This window comes from Myotis lucifugus, unplaced genomic scaffold (genome assembly GCF_000147115.1).
Source record: "Myotis lucifugus unplaced genomic scaffold, Myoluc2.0 scaffold_30, whole genome shotgun sequence".
NCBI classification, from domain to species: domain Eukaryota; kingdom Metazoa; phylum Chordata; class Mammalia; order Chiroptera; family Vespertilionidae; genus Myotis; species Myotis lucifugus.
In genome coordinates, this window is record NW_005871078.1 from 1,272,143 (window position 1) to 1,289,106 (window position 16,964).

At 39.0% G+C, this 16,964-nt stretch overlaps 1 protein-coding gene across 1 annotated transcript in view; it reads left to right on the forward strand.

The window, feature by feature from the left end:
- The window catches only part of ADAMTS20 (ADAM metallopeptidase with thrombospondin type 1 motif 20), a 167,696-nt gene that overhangs the window by 20,766 nt on the left and 129,966 nt on the right, over window positions 1-16,964 (forward strand). The window contains 1 exon segment of the mRNA XM_014454071.2: window positions 3,247-3,409. Within this exon segment, the coding sequence (XP_014309557.2) occupies window positions 3,247-3,409 (163 nt within the window).

Sequence of the window (16,964 nt, forward strand, 5' to 3'; positions counted from 1 at the left end):
GAAAGAGATTAACCAAAGATCTTATATGAATACTAGAGACCCAGTGCATGGATTGGTGCACTGGTGGGGGTCCCTTGGCCTGGCCTGCGCCCTCTCGCAATCTGGGACCCCTCAGGGATGTCAGAGAGCCGGTTTTGGCCCGATCCCCACAGGCCAGGCCAAGGGACCCCACTGGTGCACGAATCTGTGCACTGGGCTTCTAGTGGTTAATAAGATTATATAGGTTTCAAGTGTACAATTCTATGAAATATCATATGTATACTGCACTTTGGGCCCATCACCCAAAGTTAAATCTTCTTTGTCTCCACATAATTATTTTCTCCATTGCACCTGTTATCACCTGGCATGCTATATTTTTAATTATTTATGTTTTCCTATATAAGTTTAAATTCTTGAAGGCAGAGATTTTTATCATGGTCACCTCTGCATATATAGCCTCTAGAACTGTACCAAGCACATAGTATAGTTGTTCTTTAAATATTTGTCAACTACTTTGCAGGGTTTATAAAAATTGGAATATGATAACTAGTCCAGTGTAATGGATTAAGGCATGAATTGTGGAGCCAGGCTATGTGGGTTCATATCTTGGTTCTGTCACTTACTTGAAAAAAGATGTAAGCAAGTTATGTAACCTTTGCTCTTAATTTATTTCACCTTTAAAGTGGGGATAATAATAGATTTTACCCCAAAGAGTTATTATTAGCTGAAAATATATGCAAAATGTGTATAAATGATGTCTTCTGGACATATTGGAGTTAACTATTATTATTATAAATGCCTTGATGATTTTTTTCTATTCATATAAACAATTAGAATGAATTATATTGATAGATGTCCAATATTGAATCATACTTACATTCTTATGATAAATTCCATCTCATGATGTATTATTCTTTCCATGTGTTGCTGAATTTTGTTTGCTAATACAATTTAGGACTTTTATCTTAATATTCACATACGAGCTTATCCTGTATGTTTTTTGTTTAATTTTGCTGCCATCTTTATCATGTTTTGCTGTAAGTTTACACTAGCTTCATAAAATTAACTTGAATGTTTTATTTTTAAAACTAGAGGCCTAGTGCATGAAATTTGTGCATGGGGTGGGGGGGGGGTCCTTCAGCCCAGCCTGCACCCTCTCCAATCTGGGACCCCTTGGGGGATATCTGAATACCGGCAGTTGGACATCCCTCTCGCCATCTGGGACCGCTGGCTCCTAACTGCTTACTTGCCTGCCTGCCTGATTGCCCCTAACTGCCCTTCCCTGCCAGCCTGACTGACCTTAACTGCCCTCCCCTGCCAGCCTGATCGCCCCAACCACCTCTACCTCGGCCCCCGCCACCATGGCTTTGTCTGGGAGGAAGGCAGGATGACCGGAAGATGTCCGGTCGACCCGGTCTAATTAGCATATTACCCTTTTATTAGTATAGATATTTTGGAACAGTTGAAATAACAGTGGAATTATCTGCTCTTTCAAGGTTTGGTGGAATTTCTCTGTGAAACTAAGACCTGGAGGTTTCATGGTGTAACTCTGATAACCTTTTCTATTATTTGGTAGAAAAGGGGGCTGTTGAGATTTTTAACATTTCTGGAGTTATTTTGGTAAATTATGTTTTCCCAGGAAATTGTCTTTATCATAAACTCTTTCTCTCCCTGGTTTTCTGCTTTCCTCGGGCATTGGCATCTTGTAACTTTTTTGTTCCAACTGTCCTCCCATCACTGTCACTGTCATTCAAGGTTTGTTACCTCTCTTCTGGGCTATAGCCTCTGTCTTATAATTGCTAGTATTTTTTTTCTCTACCATAGATAGCACTCCATGTTACTAGATTACATTGCATACCTTACAGTCTTACTTATTCATTTAATATGTTATCCAATATCTGGTACACGGCCGGCATGAGAGGCATGTAGAAAAGAGTGCAGGCAAAGCTCTGCTCTCATGGAGTTTATATTTTAGTGGATAGTACCAGACAAGGAACAAATGAACATAAATAAAAATATACCCATTAGTGATAAGTGCTATGAAGAAAAATGAAACTGGATCAAAGAGCTAAAGTAGGAGTTTAGGTGTCATTTTATATAGGGTGATGAATGTTGAGTGGAGACATGTAGTGAGAGCCATCAGGGAAACATTGAGAGGCAGAAGGTTTACTAAGTACGGAGGTGTTGAGGGGAGAATATACTTGTCATATTTGAGGAATAGCAAAGACACTAGGATGAGCCAAGGTGCAAGCGGGAGAAGTCAAAACTATTAGTCATCTGTGTACTTGGAGCGACGGGTGGTGAAAAGGGGTGGACAGGTCACACAGGACATTGTAGATCAGTGAAAGAACTTTGGATTTTACTGAGTGACATGAAAAGTCACTAGAGTGTTTTTTGACATGATATAGACTTAAGAGAAATTACTGTGACTCTTCTGTGGAGACTAGACTATAAAGGGCTATTGGTTTAGTTCGAGAAAGAGATCATGGGTGTAGTGGTAAAATTTGGGAGGAGTGACTGGATTTCAATTATACTTTAAAGATTCAGCATTCAGGATCTTGAAGGTGGAGTGAAGGTGGGATATGAAAGAAAGAGTCATCCTTGATATTTCTCTAAGGATTTTTGGCCTGGGCAATCTGAATAATAATGTTACCATTTACTGAAAAAGAGAGAGTTTTAGAAACAGCAGGTTTGAACCAGAAATCAAGAGTTTGGCTTTGGACATGTAAATGTTGTGAATGCTACTAGTCTAAGTGGAGATATCAAATAGTAAGTTGGATATTGAATTCTGAAATTCAGAAGACAGGTTTTTGTGAAAACTTCAATGGCTCCCCATTGCTTACAAATTCAAATCTATCAGCATTACATTTAACATCTCTTGTTTCTGACCCCAGCCTGCCTTTTACATCTTGTCTCATACTACTACTGTACGTAGACCAAGCCAAACAGGTTTCTTATTTCTAGAATGCGCTAGACATTTTTTTCCCCATTTTGATGCTGCTGCCTGTGCCATTGTTTATGTCTAGAATAACTTTCATCTCAACTCAGCCCATTGGAATACTGTCCTGTGTTCATAACTTTATACATATGAGCTGAGAGAAAAAGGTGAGCCACAGAACGGAAACTTCATGTTCAGTTGATGACATTCAGTAAACAGACAGACTCCTGGCTGTCTTGCTTCTGTGTGTGTTAATTTTAACCTATGGCACAATGTATTGTTTTCTCTTAGTGATGAAAAAATAATTTTTATATTTTTTAATTTTTCAGATGGGAACATTTAAAGCACATGATGGTGAATATTTCTTAGAACCTATAATGAAGGCAGATGGGAGTGAACACGAAGATGATCATAACAAGCCACATCTTATATACAGACAGGAGTTAAAGAGGAACTATTTTCTGCATCCTCATAAGCCTTGTGACGTTTCAGGTACACTATGAAGTAAAAGTATTTGGGTTAAATTATGATACTATTTACATCTTTTTATAGTTTAGAGTTTTCATAGTTTCTTTAAATATTGAAGTATATGGCATTTTAAACACATTTTCTTGACCCATTAGAAATCATTTAATGTCTGTGTGCAACTTTGTTGTAGCAGAGTGAATTTAAATTCAAAAAAGTATTTAGTATATGAGGTATGTAGCAACTAACCATATAAAGTTTTTACTTCAATGTGTTAGGTGAGTATGATTTAATTTTTCTAGCAGAATTTTAGATAGTTAAAAGTGAACTATCTAAAATTCTATAAGTAATAATCACATGTTCAATTTTGCAGACTTTTAAGTTTATGTAAAGGAAATGTATATAGTTTTCTGTGACTTATCCATTTGCTCTGTGTGGTGACTGAGTTTCATCTACATCATTCATTTTCATTGCTGTACAGTATTCTATCACGATTCATATGTTCATTTTCCCATTGAACTTTTGGATTGTTTGCAGTTTTTCATTATTATAAACAGTGTTGCTATGATAGTCTTGTCCCCATCTCCTGAGTTTGAGAGTTTCGCAAAGTGGTTTTTATCAATTTATTTATACTTCAACAATATACACTAGAGCTAGGTTTTCACCATTTTTCCTCTAAAATTCAGACTATTGAAGACTTCTAGTAAATTAGAACCCAGGAATGATAGATATCCTTAAAGTGGGAATCTGTTGCTGGTAAATTACTTGTATGTTGCATAGGAGTCATTTTAAGAGTTGTGTCCACATATGAACATGAATCTTCACCATATCATTGTCTATCATTCTGTGAAAATGGAGAAAGGCACCTGCGGTTATCATCAAAGTACAAAATCTAGACAAAAGAGTGGGATTAGAAAGGATTTATTTGAGGTTGTAGGTGTCCATAAACTATAGTTCCAAGCACTGAGATGCCATCTGTTTGGGAATATAATGACATGTAGGCCTTTGAAGGTTTTCCTGGGAGTGCACTTCTTAACCTTTGCTATAATAAGAGGGCCGTTTTGGAGTGGTTCTCACTGTGTCTCAGGCCGTGTTTTAAATCTATTGACATAATAGATGCCTTTCTTATGCTTTTAATATGAGCATAAGGGTTTCATTTTCATGGTTTCAAAGAAAACACAAATGGGCACAGCCTCACAATAGAGTTCTACAGAAGGCAGCGTATGCTTGTTCTGATCTACTATTCAGGAGCAGCTTGTTTAACGAACTGTTTAGCTCCTTAAGAAGAAAACCACCAAGTAGACACTCTGAATGCATAAATGTTTCACCTAATGATATGCAGGGTTTTGCATTCATAGTCAGTGTTCATTATCAGAAATGGTTCAAGAGAGGCCAGGCTCTTTGGTTTAACAAATTTTTATACTAAAGATTTATTATAAAAACTACAAATAAAAAGCAAATAGAAAGCTATCAGATTTAGTGTTCTTTCATTCACAATATATTTTTCCACAACATTTATCTACTAAAATGTTAAAGGTAGTAACCTTTTAGATTCTTAACTTGCCTCCATTTTTGGGTACAATTAACATACATATTTTTAATCACTAAAAAAGGCAATCAATTAATGGCCTAAGTAATTAGCTGCTAATCATTTTGTTCATAAAAATAGTTTTGAATGTATGTAGTAAAATATTATTAAAGGTTTTTTCCCCCCTAATTCACATGTCGGTCAGAAACACTTGCAGAATATATATATATTCCTTAGGTGAATTCTTCAAACAGGTAGGCTTAAAAATTAGCATATGAACCAAAAGGATTAAGTAGAAAAAGAAAAGTCATTTAAAAAAATATTTCTATTGATGATTTAAAATTTAAAAATTTTTTTATTTATTGATTGAAGAGAAAGAGAAACATCAATTGTTGTTCCACTTATTCATGCATTCATTTGGTTGCTTCTTGTATGTGCCCTGACTGGAGATCGAACCTGTAACCTTGGCATATCAGGAAAACGCTCTAATCAACTGAGCTACCTGGCCAGGGCTGATGGTTTTAATTTATTGTGACCCTAAAATTTTGTAACTTGTAGTGGCCTCAGCTTTGATGAATTAGTTCAAATTATTTTCAACATCAGATTTCACCATGTGCCGTGAGGCCATACTAGTTAATTTCAGTAGCCATATCTAGCCATTGAGGAGGATGCCAGGCTCCCAGGTAGACATCAGATGTGTTCTAAGTAATACCCAGTGGAAATGGTAACACACACACACAACCTAAAAAGTGAACAAAAATCCCGCACACACTAACAAAATTAAAACCCAAGGGAAGGGGAGCCCTGAAAATACTGACTTTAACTTCTCTGCCTTTTTTTTTTAAATATATTTTTTCATTTTTTACAGAGAGGAAGGGAGAGGGATAGAGAGCCAGAAACATCGATGAGAGAGAAACATCGATCAGCTGCCTCCTGCACGCCCCCCACTGGGGATGTGCCCGCAACCAAGGTACATGCCCTTGACCGGAATCGAACCCAGGACCCTTGAGTCCGCAGGCCGACGCTCTATCCACTGAGCAAAACTGGTTCTGGCAACTTCTCTGTCTTAATAAGCATAAGTAGTGGATGGTTAATAAATTTAATGTTTCCTATATAAATGTCAAGTTTATGGGTTTCTACCTTAAATACCTCACAGCTACAGGAACCAGGCAGTTATCAGAAATGAGTGAAGTGGGGTGTCATTAGGACGTCCAGGTAGCCACAGGTCAATGGAATATGTATGCTTGCAAAAGTTGCATTGGGAATGTGGGATCAGTTTTACCAGAACTTTGAATAATATAGAGAAGTTAAAAATGTGTGTGGGAGGGGGAAAGTTTGAAACGTGAGAGCTGAATTTGTCTTGTTAACTGCCAATTTGCAATCTCTTATTTAATGATTTCCAAAGTCCCTGACACTTAAAAACATTTTTTAAAAAATTTGTGGGCAGAGGAAGAGGTCCCATCAATTAATCTAGATACAGAGGATTATAAATATGACCATGATCATGGCCAATATTTTCAACTATTAACTTGATACTGGTGATTTTAAGAGTCAGCTCAAGCTTCTACATACAAATAGACGTGACTCTAGAGCAGGGGTGGGCAAACTTTTTGACTCGAGGGCCACAATGGGTTCTTAAACTGGACCGGAGGGCCGGAACAAAAGCATGGATGGAGTGTATGTATGAACTAATATAAATTCAAAGTAAACATCATTACATAAATGGGTACGGTCTTTTTTTTTTTTTTTAGTTTTATTCATTTCAAACCGGCCCTCGGGCCGTAGTTTGCCCACGGCTGCTCTAGAGATTTCCCCCTTCTGCCCACCCTTTGTTAAACTACTCTCTCAAAGATCACTTATGACCTACTTGCCAAAAGCAATCTCTCATATTGTTACTTCATTTTAGGGAAATTTTCCCTTTTTTTTTTTTTTGGCTTCTCTGATACACTTTGCTTCCAACTTTGCTGCTTTTCTTTCTTACTATTTCTCCCATTTCTCTTCCCAATTGTTGTTACTGCTTTCCCATCTTCTAAGCATTTTTAAAGTGTTCTTGGCCACTATTTTACACCATTTTTATATAGAGTCTACATGATTTATTTATTTTTATTTCCCTAATTTAACTACTAATTTCAATGCTACATATTTTAAAAATGATTTAACTTCAGCTTGTTTTAAGATTAAATCTCAGGTCTACAACTGTCTGATTCTCATGTTTCTTGGATGTCCCAGTGGCACCTAGAGTTAATACATCTAATCTGAATCTATTGTCTCTCTTCACCTACCTCTTCGTCCATACCCCTAAAAAGAAGCCTTTCTTCTTTTTGTGTCCAAATATCTGTCTAAATTAAGCACTTGCTATAGTGGACACTTAAGTAGTGTTAATTTTTGAAAAAATCCTACTCTATTAACTAAAGAAGACTGATTTAGATTTGAATAACAAATTTGCCTCAACTACTCAGGTCTACCCTTTTTGCTTTATTTGTTAACTAGAGGCCTGGTGCACGAATTCGTGCACCAGTGGTGTCCCTTGGCCTGGCCTGTGGGATCAGGCCGAAACTGGCTCTCCAACATCCCCGGAGGGATCCCGGATTGTGAGAGGGTGCAGGCCAGATCAAGGGATCCCACTGTTGCACAATCAGGGCCAGGGAGGGATGCGGGAGGTTGGCCAGTCAGGGAGGGACTGCAGGAGGGCTCCAGGACATGTCGGGCCCATCTTTCTCAGTCCTGATAGGCTGGACCCCAGCAGCAAGCTAACCTATCAGTCAGAGCATCTGCCCCCTGGTGGTCAGTGCACATCATAGCAAGCGGTTGAGAGGCCTTAGCATATCATTAGCATATTGTGCTTTGATTGGTTGAACGACCGACCATTTGACTGGACACTTAGCATATTAGGCTTTTATTATATAGGATTAGTATTCTAAAGTGCATAAGTAGTTTATTTTCTTTTAAATATATTTTATTGATTTTTTTTTTTTTTTTACAGAGAGGAAGGGAGAGGGATAGAGAGTTAGAAACATCCATGAGAGAGCAACATGGATCAGCTGCCTCCTGCACACTCCCTACTGGGGATGTGCCCGCAACCAAGGTACATGCCCTTGACCGGAATCGAACCTGGGACCCTTCAGTCCGCAGGCCGACGCTCTATCTAGTATTCTAAAGTGCATAAGTAGTTTATTTTCTTAAGGAGCTATTTTTCAGTCTTATTGTATTAGTAATGATCTTAAGTTAAATTTTGTCCCAAACTAAAGAAAAATCTTAAATTTTCTTAAGATTTGACCTATTAAGGTTTTGAGATTGTGAATCCTCTGGTATTAGAACTACCTCACAGCCCTCTGGCTGGTTTGGTTCAGTGGATAAAGCATCATTCCTTGGACTGAAGGGTCTTGAGTTTGATTCCCGGTCAAGGACACATACCTCAGTTGCAGGCTTGAGCCCCGGCCCTTACTATGTCTCTCTCACATCGATGTTTATCTAAAATAACCAAAATAACAACAAAAAAGCCTCATATATATTATGAAAAACTCTATACTTTTCAAAGCACTCTTCATAGTCATAGCTCATTGATCCCTATAGTAAGTCTGTGAGATACAATCATCCTCAAATTACAGTTGTTTTCTGTGAACGGAAGAAACCCAGATATGGTGTGACAGTTGTTTGTTCCATGCATACAGGTTTATCTTATTAGCTGACTTATTTTGCCAGTTGTACTGTTTGACATGATAATGAAATGGTATAGTATGTATGTAATAATGCACCTCAAAGAGAAAAATCAATCTTTTGTATATGTTCCTTACTTTGTGTTGTCATTCTGTCATTGGCAAGCCCTAGCTTTGAAGTCCTATTTTATTTATGATTATACTAGGGTCCCTTGGCCTGGCCTGTGGGGATCAGTGGACCTCCGTGCCACCACAGCCAGGCCTTAACCCACCAGCTCGTTGGGCTCCAGCCAGCTGTTCACATCGACCGCATGGCACGAAGTAGTGCGTGAAACGGCAGGCAGTGAGGGAGGAGCCGGAGCCCGGGCTGGGCGCTGCTCCTGCTCATCCTGGCCCCTCTATACCTGCCACTACAGGGGGAGTGTCTGTAGGAGAGGCTCGTGCCGCTGCAGCTGCACTTGCCAACTGTGAGCCCAGTGTCTGGCACCTGTCAGCTGAGCGGCGCTCCCTCTGCGGGAGCTCACTGACCACCAGGGGGCAGCTCCTGCGTTGAGCGTGTGCCCCCTGGTGGGCAGTGCACATCATAGCTACTGGCCAGTCAGCTGGTCGCTGGTTGCTTAGGCTTTTATATATATAGATTATCGAGTTCTATTTATAATGAGGTTGATGATTCCAACATTGGGAGACTGGGCCAATGAGAAAGCGAACCAAAATGCAGGAACCAAAAGTATGTTTATCCAATCAGGTGCATTTAAAAAATACATAACATGGAAGGTATGTTGCCTTATATTTTAGGTGTGGTAACAACATTCCTTTCTAGGAGGAGGACCTGTCTACTCTGAAGAATTAATGTTTTTAAAAATCTTCTATTCTTTATACTAGGATTGTATTTTTTCAAACTACATCATTAAACTGGAGAGTGTTTCGTGGGTAGAAATAATGATTCATTCTTTTTAAGTTTTGAAGGCAAGTTTTTTGATATCTCTGTGCTAGATTGGAGCTGAATAGGAGAGAATTATGAATCTGGAAGAATAGGAGGAAGCTATACCATAGTTATAACCCCTAATTGAAGAATAAGCTATGACGTGTCTGAATACAGTGGTGTCAAACCACTGTCATATTTGTTCCGATTTGATTATCTCTCACTGTAGAATTAGAACTCATTTGTTGCTGGGAATTTTTTTTTTCTGTGCATGTCAACTTGTTCTGGTTCATGTATTTATCAAGTCTGCTTTTGAGGTGGGCCTAGGCCGACTTCCAGGAAGCAGGCGACACTATTGGGATCATGCTGGCAGCCCTGGTTTGTCAGTGCCTGGCCCGTTCTCCGGAAATTGGACCTACAGGACTACTGATGGAGGGAGTGGCTGCGCTGGGCTGGTGGGTTGCCAGGATGGGTCCATCAGCTGAGCGGCGCTCCCGCTGTGGGCGTGCACTGACCACCAGGAAGCAGCTTCTGTGTTGAGCTTCTGCCCCCTGGTGGTCAGTGTGTGTCATAGCGATTGGTCATTTGGTCGTTTAGGCTTTTAAATATATAGATTGCATTTTTAAATTATTACTTCTACATACAGATGCAGGGATTTTTCTTATATTGAACTTATGTTCAACTTTGCTCACATATTCTAATAGTTTATCTGTTGATACTTCTGGATTTTGTATGTGAACATCATGCAGACAGTTATTTTTTCCCTTCCAATCTTTCAATCTTTTATTTATTTTTCTTTATTGCACTGGCTAAGATTTCTAAAACAACATTGAATGAAAATGGCAATAGTGAAAATTCTTACCTCATCACGAATTTTAAAAGAAAAGCTTTCAACCTTTTCTGATATGAACAATGTCTGTTGGTTTTTTTCTTAGGTGCCCTTTAGATGATTAAGGAAGTTCCCCTAAATTGCTGGGTTAATAATTTTTATTATGAATGGATATGGAATTTTATCAAAACCCTTTTCCTCTGCACATACTGAGGCCTACATGTATTTTTCCCTTTGTTCAGCCAATTGATTTTCACATGGCAAATCCACCTTCGGTTCTCACTATTTGTATATCAATGTTTATGAGTGAATTTGGTTTAAATTTTTCCCTGGCTGTATAGGAAGAGAGCAAAGAAAATTATTGCCTATTGGAAGAGACTGGTTAAAATAATGGGCCAGAGTATATGGGCTGCATAAGGGTGTTATTTTTTATTTTATACACTCAATAGTCTTTTAGATTTACTCATCAGGTAAAGGACAGAAGTGAAAAATAACTCACTATATTTATGGGGAGCAATAAAATGTGAAACTTTCTATCTAAGGTATTAGATCATTAATCAGCCTTATAGCTCATTTTAGTTTTCCTCTGGCTGGTCTAGCAAACACAACCTAATTGCAAATGCTTAGTGAAGTAAATGTTAATCTCTGGCTCCCTCCTGCTTCGCCATGTGATGCTTTCCTCCTGAAGAGGAAGCAAAGATTTTAATTATTTGCAATTAGAATCTGATTCAGTATTGCAGCATTCAAAAGCAGCCCTATTTAAAGACACGGAGACAGACTGGGCTGCTCTCACAATGAGTACACATGCCAAGGAAACTGCACAAGGATGACGAGGGTCCATATTCCTCACTTGGGGAACATCACTGCTGCGGGAGTGAGAGTCGGGCCCATTGCCAGGTCAGGTGACAGACACTCTATTTCATGGGGAGAACATCCAGGCCTCTGGATCTCCCCCGAGCAGGCTGCTTCTTTGGGCTTTTCTTCCTTGGAAGGGAGCCAGACCTCTGAAGGGGAAAACTCCCTCAGCCTGACCTGTGAGTCTGTAGTCCGCAACGTCTTTTGTGTAGACACAAATGTGCCTGGATGTTAGATGAACATGGTGTTAAGATTGACAAAAACGTTCTTTTAAAAGGTGGTGTTTTATTCTGTGAAGTAGTAGCATAAAATCAAATAACAAAATGCCCACTTGGAAATAAGAGTTCAATCTATCAGTGATCTTAGAGTTTGAGTTTTTCCCCCCACTTTTGTCAAAAACTAAAAAATAGTGGCCTTAATAAAAGCTGACAAAAGCAATGTGGACAAAAACTGATTCCATAATAAAGATATAAGTGCTACTAAGATAACATAGTATTTTTATTTTTAACATTTTATATTCATTTAGCGAGAGCTTTTAATTAGAACTAAGCTTTTCAATGTTAAATTTATTTTGGAAAATAGCTTTTTCTTATTTTTTAAAATCTTTTAATCAATTATTAAAATTTAGAAGAGTATTTCACATGAGAATTCTATTTTCAGTCAAAAGCTGTTTTAGGAATTGCAGAGCCCGGAGGAGTCAATTGTAATGGCTGGAGTAACATTAGAATAAAGAGTGAGTTAGAGTCTAAGCTTAGATTACATTTTAGATTTTTATGAGTTATAACTTAGTTTTAAAAATATTCAATAAAAATAACAGAAGTTATCATTAATAACATAATAGCAAATGCTCATACTGATTTCAACAAGTTACTTCATGTGGAAAAATAGTCTTATACCAAAACTTGAATTGATAAAGCAAATAGAGAGATTATAATATTTGTAAATTCCCACTTCAAACTGACTTTGCATTTTGAGGGTGCTTAGTACTTAAAAGGACCTCAAAGCATTTTGGGAATGATTCCACAAACATGAGGCAGATTGTCAGATAATGTGGGAACTCTTCTAGCCCAGGAGCAACCTTGTGAAAGTCGGGAGAACAAAGGGTTATGTTTTCTGTTAAATCATAGTAAGTGGATATATTCTAGAAATGGACTGCCCTGAAGGCTCATCGAAAATCTATATATATAAAACCCTAAGCCAGGGGTCCTCAAACTTTTTAAACAGGGGGCCAGTTCACTGTCCCTCAGACCGTTGGAGGGCCGGACTATAGTTTAAAAAAAAACTATGAACAAATTCCTATGCACACTGCACATATCTTATTTTGAAGTAAAAAAACAAAACAGGAACAAATACAATATTTGTATTTGCATGTGGCCTGCGGGCCATAGTTTGAGGACCCCTGCCCTAAGCGATCAGTCAGCTGTTCGACCAGTCGACCATTTGGTTGCTATGAAGTGTACTGACCACCAGGGGGAAGATGCTCAATGCAGGAGCTGCCCCCAGGTGGTCAGTGCGCTCCCACAGAGGGAATGCCCCTCAGTTGACTGACAGGTGCCAGATGCTGGGCTCACGGCTGGCGAGGGCAGTGGGGCCGGATGAGCAGGAGCGGTGCAGCGCCTGGCTCGGGCTCCTCCCCGGTTGCCTGCTGCTTCATGCACTACTACATCCCTCGGGGGATGTCGGACTGCCAGTTTTGGCTAGATTCCTGCAGGCTAGGATCAGGCCAAAACCGGCAGTCCGACCTGAGGGGTCCCGGATTGCGAGAGGGCGCAGGCCAGGCTGAGGGATCCCACTGGTGCACGAATCCATGCACTGGGCCTCTAGTAACAAGATAAGATGGGTAGGTAGAGTCTTGTACTGTTGTCAGTTTTAATAACATTATGCTATATTCTAACTTCAGCCACACACACTTGCAAAATAAGCTTACTAGAAGTGCTAAGCATGAATTCTGAATAACTGATTTTTCTTTAAAGAATGAATTTACCTCATAAGATTTTCAAACATCTTTTCAAGAAGTACTAGAGTGGGAGTTTGGAGTATCACATTGTTATATGTATAATTGTCCATCTGAAGCATCCTAACTTTTATTATTTGGCTAGTTTGTCTTAGTCTCATTTTGCTTAGAATTTCTAACAAAGGATGGGATTTGAAGATGTGGAAAGCACTTTGCAAAGTGCAAAGGGATACACAGTTCCCCTTCCATACTCTTCCAGTGGAGAGGTTGGGAAGCCAAAAGCTGGAAAGAGACAGCTACTGAATATTCCTTCTCACCTAAGAAAGAAATGTTAAAAATTTTGAGTTTATGAATGAATGTGTGCTTATTTTCAACTCATGATCTGAGCAAGAATACTTGATTCAGCTTATTAGGCAAATCTATCTTACATATCTTTAGAGCAATCCCCATGGGTTGGATTCTTGAGAATGTGGAAGAAAGGGTATTTACTCTGTAATACTTGACCAGTGTGCTCTTTGCCCTTTTAGCACACTTTGCAAAAGGAACTAGAATTTCTTATTGGATGTAGGATTAATGGGAGTAATTTGGGAGGTTTCCAGTGCCCTCTTTTTTTTTTCTTTTAAGGCCATTAGAGTGATAGGACAGTAGCAGATTTTTCTCAAGTCTGTGCATCGTAGAGCTAAATGTATTTATATCCATGGACAACAGTGTGATGATTGCCGGGGGGAGGTGATTGAGGAAGGTGGAGGAGGATATGGGGGTGGGAAATAGTGATGGATGGAGACTTGACTTGGGGTGGTGAACAAACAATACAGTGTATAAATGATGTGTCGTAGAGTTGTGCACCTGAAACCCGTATAATTTTGTAACCAGTGTCATCCCAATTTTTTAAAAAAAAGGGGGGGGGAAAGAAATAGAAAAAAATGTGCAAGGGAAAAAAATAAATGGATTTATATCCAAATCTTGACTCAGCTCTATATTTCTGTAATGCAAGGAGAACTAGACCCATATTTTTCATGAATATGAATATCTAGTTCCTCTTTTAGTTTTGGAGGAGGCAGCATTTTCCATTATGATCCTGCTTACTAAATTCTTCACATTCTACATGTATTACCACATATGACCTTTAGAAGAGTCATGCAATGTGGGATTCAGATGTAATAACTGATATTGAGGAAATCTGAATTCATTTCTTTGTTATGCCACTTAGTTGGTGGCTGATGAAATTTCATGTAACTGGTGTCACGTCTGTTTCAAAATCTGCACTGTAATAGTGACTGATTCAGGGATGCAATAAGGACTAATGATGTAATCATTCTTTTATGTTGTTTCAAGTTTCAGCTGACCACAGGCAAGTCCACAATCTTCTGCACAATTGGTAGCAGTAGGTGCAGTTCTAATTATTTACTTGTAAATGTCTTTAACATGAAGACATTTTATAAGCTCTGTGCCACAATTCTGTAAGAGAGGACTATAGATTTTCAGAAGTTTCATCATAGAATACTGTTGTTTTAAAAACTTAATAGGTTCCAAATTATATTTTACTAGAGACCAGGTGCATGAAAATTCATGCACTGGAGGGGTAGTCCCTCAGCCCGGCCTGCCCCCTCTCACAGTCCAGGAGCCCTCAGGGATGGGAGGCGACCGGCGATCAGGAGAAGGCGACACCCCATCACACCTCTGCTGCTGCCACTGCCGGCAGCGCAGTCCTCAGCTGGCCCTGGTTACCTGTGCCTCAGGTGGCCCTGGGCGGCTGGGCAGCCGATATCCGAGGCTTTCCTGTGCCTGGGGGTGGGCCTGGCCTTGCCACACGCCTGCTGTGTTGGTGGGGCTGAGGTGACTGGGCGCTGCCATCTTGTGGCTGTGGGCGCTGCCATCTTTGAGGGTATGACAGTAAATTAGCATATTCCCTCCTTATTGGCTGTGGGTGTTGCCATCTTTGAGGGCGGGGCAGCAATTAGCATATTCCCTCCTTATTAGCTGTGGGCGCTGCCATCTTTGCGATGGTGTGAGGTTCAATTAGCATATTCCCTCTTTGTTAGATAGGATTATGTGACCATGGGCAGTTTATTTAACCTTCCTGTTCCTCATTTTCTTTGTGTACAAGATGAAGATAATAGTATCTACCTTATAGAGTTGTTAATAGTAAAGGAGATAACTTAAATGAAGTGTACCAGTACTTGGTACATAGCAAGCACTCATTAAGTACTGTGTTTGTTATTGTAGTATTAGTAACAAAATTCAATGTGGCAACATAGGGCATATAATAAACACAAAAAAAAACAGTTTAAATCATAAGAAAATGTAAGTTAGATTTCACAGTATATCTGATATGATTGTTCTTATTTCAAAGCACACCCAGTTCTTTGAGTTGGGAGTCTTGTTGGGCACTTAAAAAGTGGTTTGAAATGTAGATAATCTAGAACAGGGGTGTGGAATATCTGGTCCATAGGCTGTATAAGTCCCGAAAAATCATTTGGTCTAGCACGGCCAAAGCATTAAGGATGAGCTAATTAAATGTTTGGCCAAATATAGCAGGCAAATTTTTAAGTCGATAATTTTGTATGGCCCACAAATGATGTTATAAATATCCAAGTGGCCCTTGGCAGAGAAAAGTTTCCCCACCCCTTGTCTAGAATATGCTTCATTTGATTTAATGCCCTCATGATTAGAATGGTGTTTACATGCTATTGGCCAGGTATAAAATCTGTCTTCTTATCTGGTCAAATGCAGAGTGTTAGTATAAATTCTGGCCTCTGTACAGAAACCAGATGCAAAATTAGAGTGAATTTCCTATTTGAGATCAGGAAAATCCAAGGCAACTTCTTCATCTTTGGATTGCTGTGGTTGTACATTACAATTAGTATTACACTTACCTTGAAGTTCTGGTCTGATAAACCTTCCTTTGCCTTGTTCCTCAGTATATTCCTTTCTTTCATCTTCCTTTCTTCCTTTTTCCCATCTCCCAACTTTTCATCATCCTTTCTTTCTTCCTCTTAATCCTTTTTGCTCCTTTTCATGAACATTTATTGAGCACTTACTAGGGCAGAACACATTGTCCAACAGTGCTCTCAGTCTTTAGAGGGTTTATAGCTTGATGGTAGTGGTGGTGATGAGCATGTTTAGTGGTGAGCTGGTGGTGATCAGGGGTTTGAACTTCATCTTATGGGCAATGAGAATCCATAGACATGAAGGTGAGATAAAAGATTTATTATTAAAAATGAATCTTTTCTGGACATAAATGTAGGATGAACAGGAGGGATAAAGATTGAAGATGGTGAGACTATTTGGGAGACTTCATGTCTAATTTTGCATTCATGATTCTAATAATAGGTGAAAAAGACCTGAATGAATTTAGAGGCAAGGGCATTGTTGACAACAGGTGCAATACTAGGGATGTTTTGAAGGAGAAATGGAAAAACTTGGTGACCATATACAAAGGGTAAAGAAGAACCCCATGGTAGTATACAGTGTAGTATGAGTTATGGATATTAGGAGATTATTGCTCATAGTTGTAGAAATTAGGGAAACTGGGAATAGGAGAAGAAAGTGATAGATTGAGTTCTGTCAATTTTGAGTATGAGGTGCTGGTAGGATTTTTAAGTGGAATTACGGGTTTCTAATTATATTCTGTAACATTTCTTTTTCCGACAAAGAAGGGATTCCCTTTTTATATTTTCTCCCATCTATAAAGTAGATATGTTAATAATAATTTCTTCCCATGATGGTGAGAAATGAATGAAGGGATGCAGGAGAAACTGTTTATAGTTACCTACATCTAAAATAAGTAACCAGTTATTGTTAGGTATTCATATTTCTCATTAAATCCCTAAGCCAT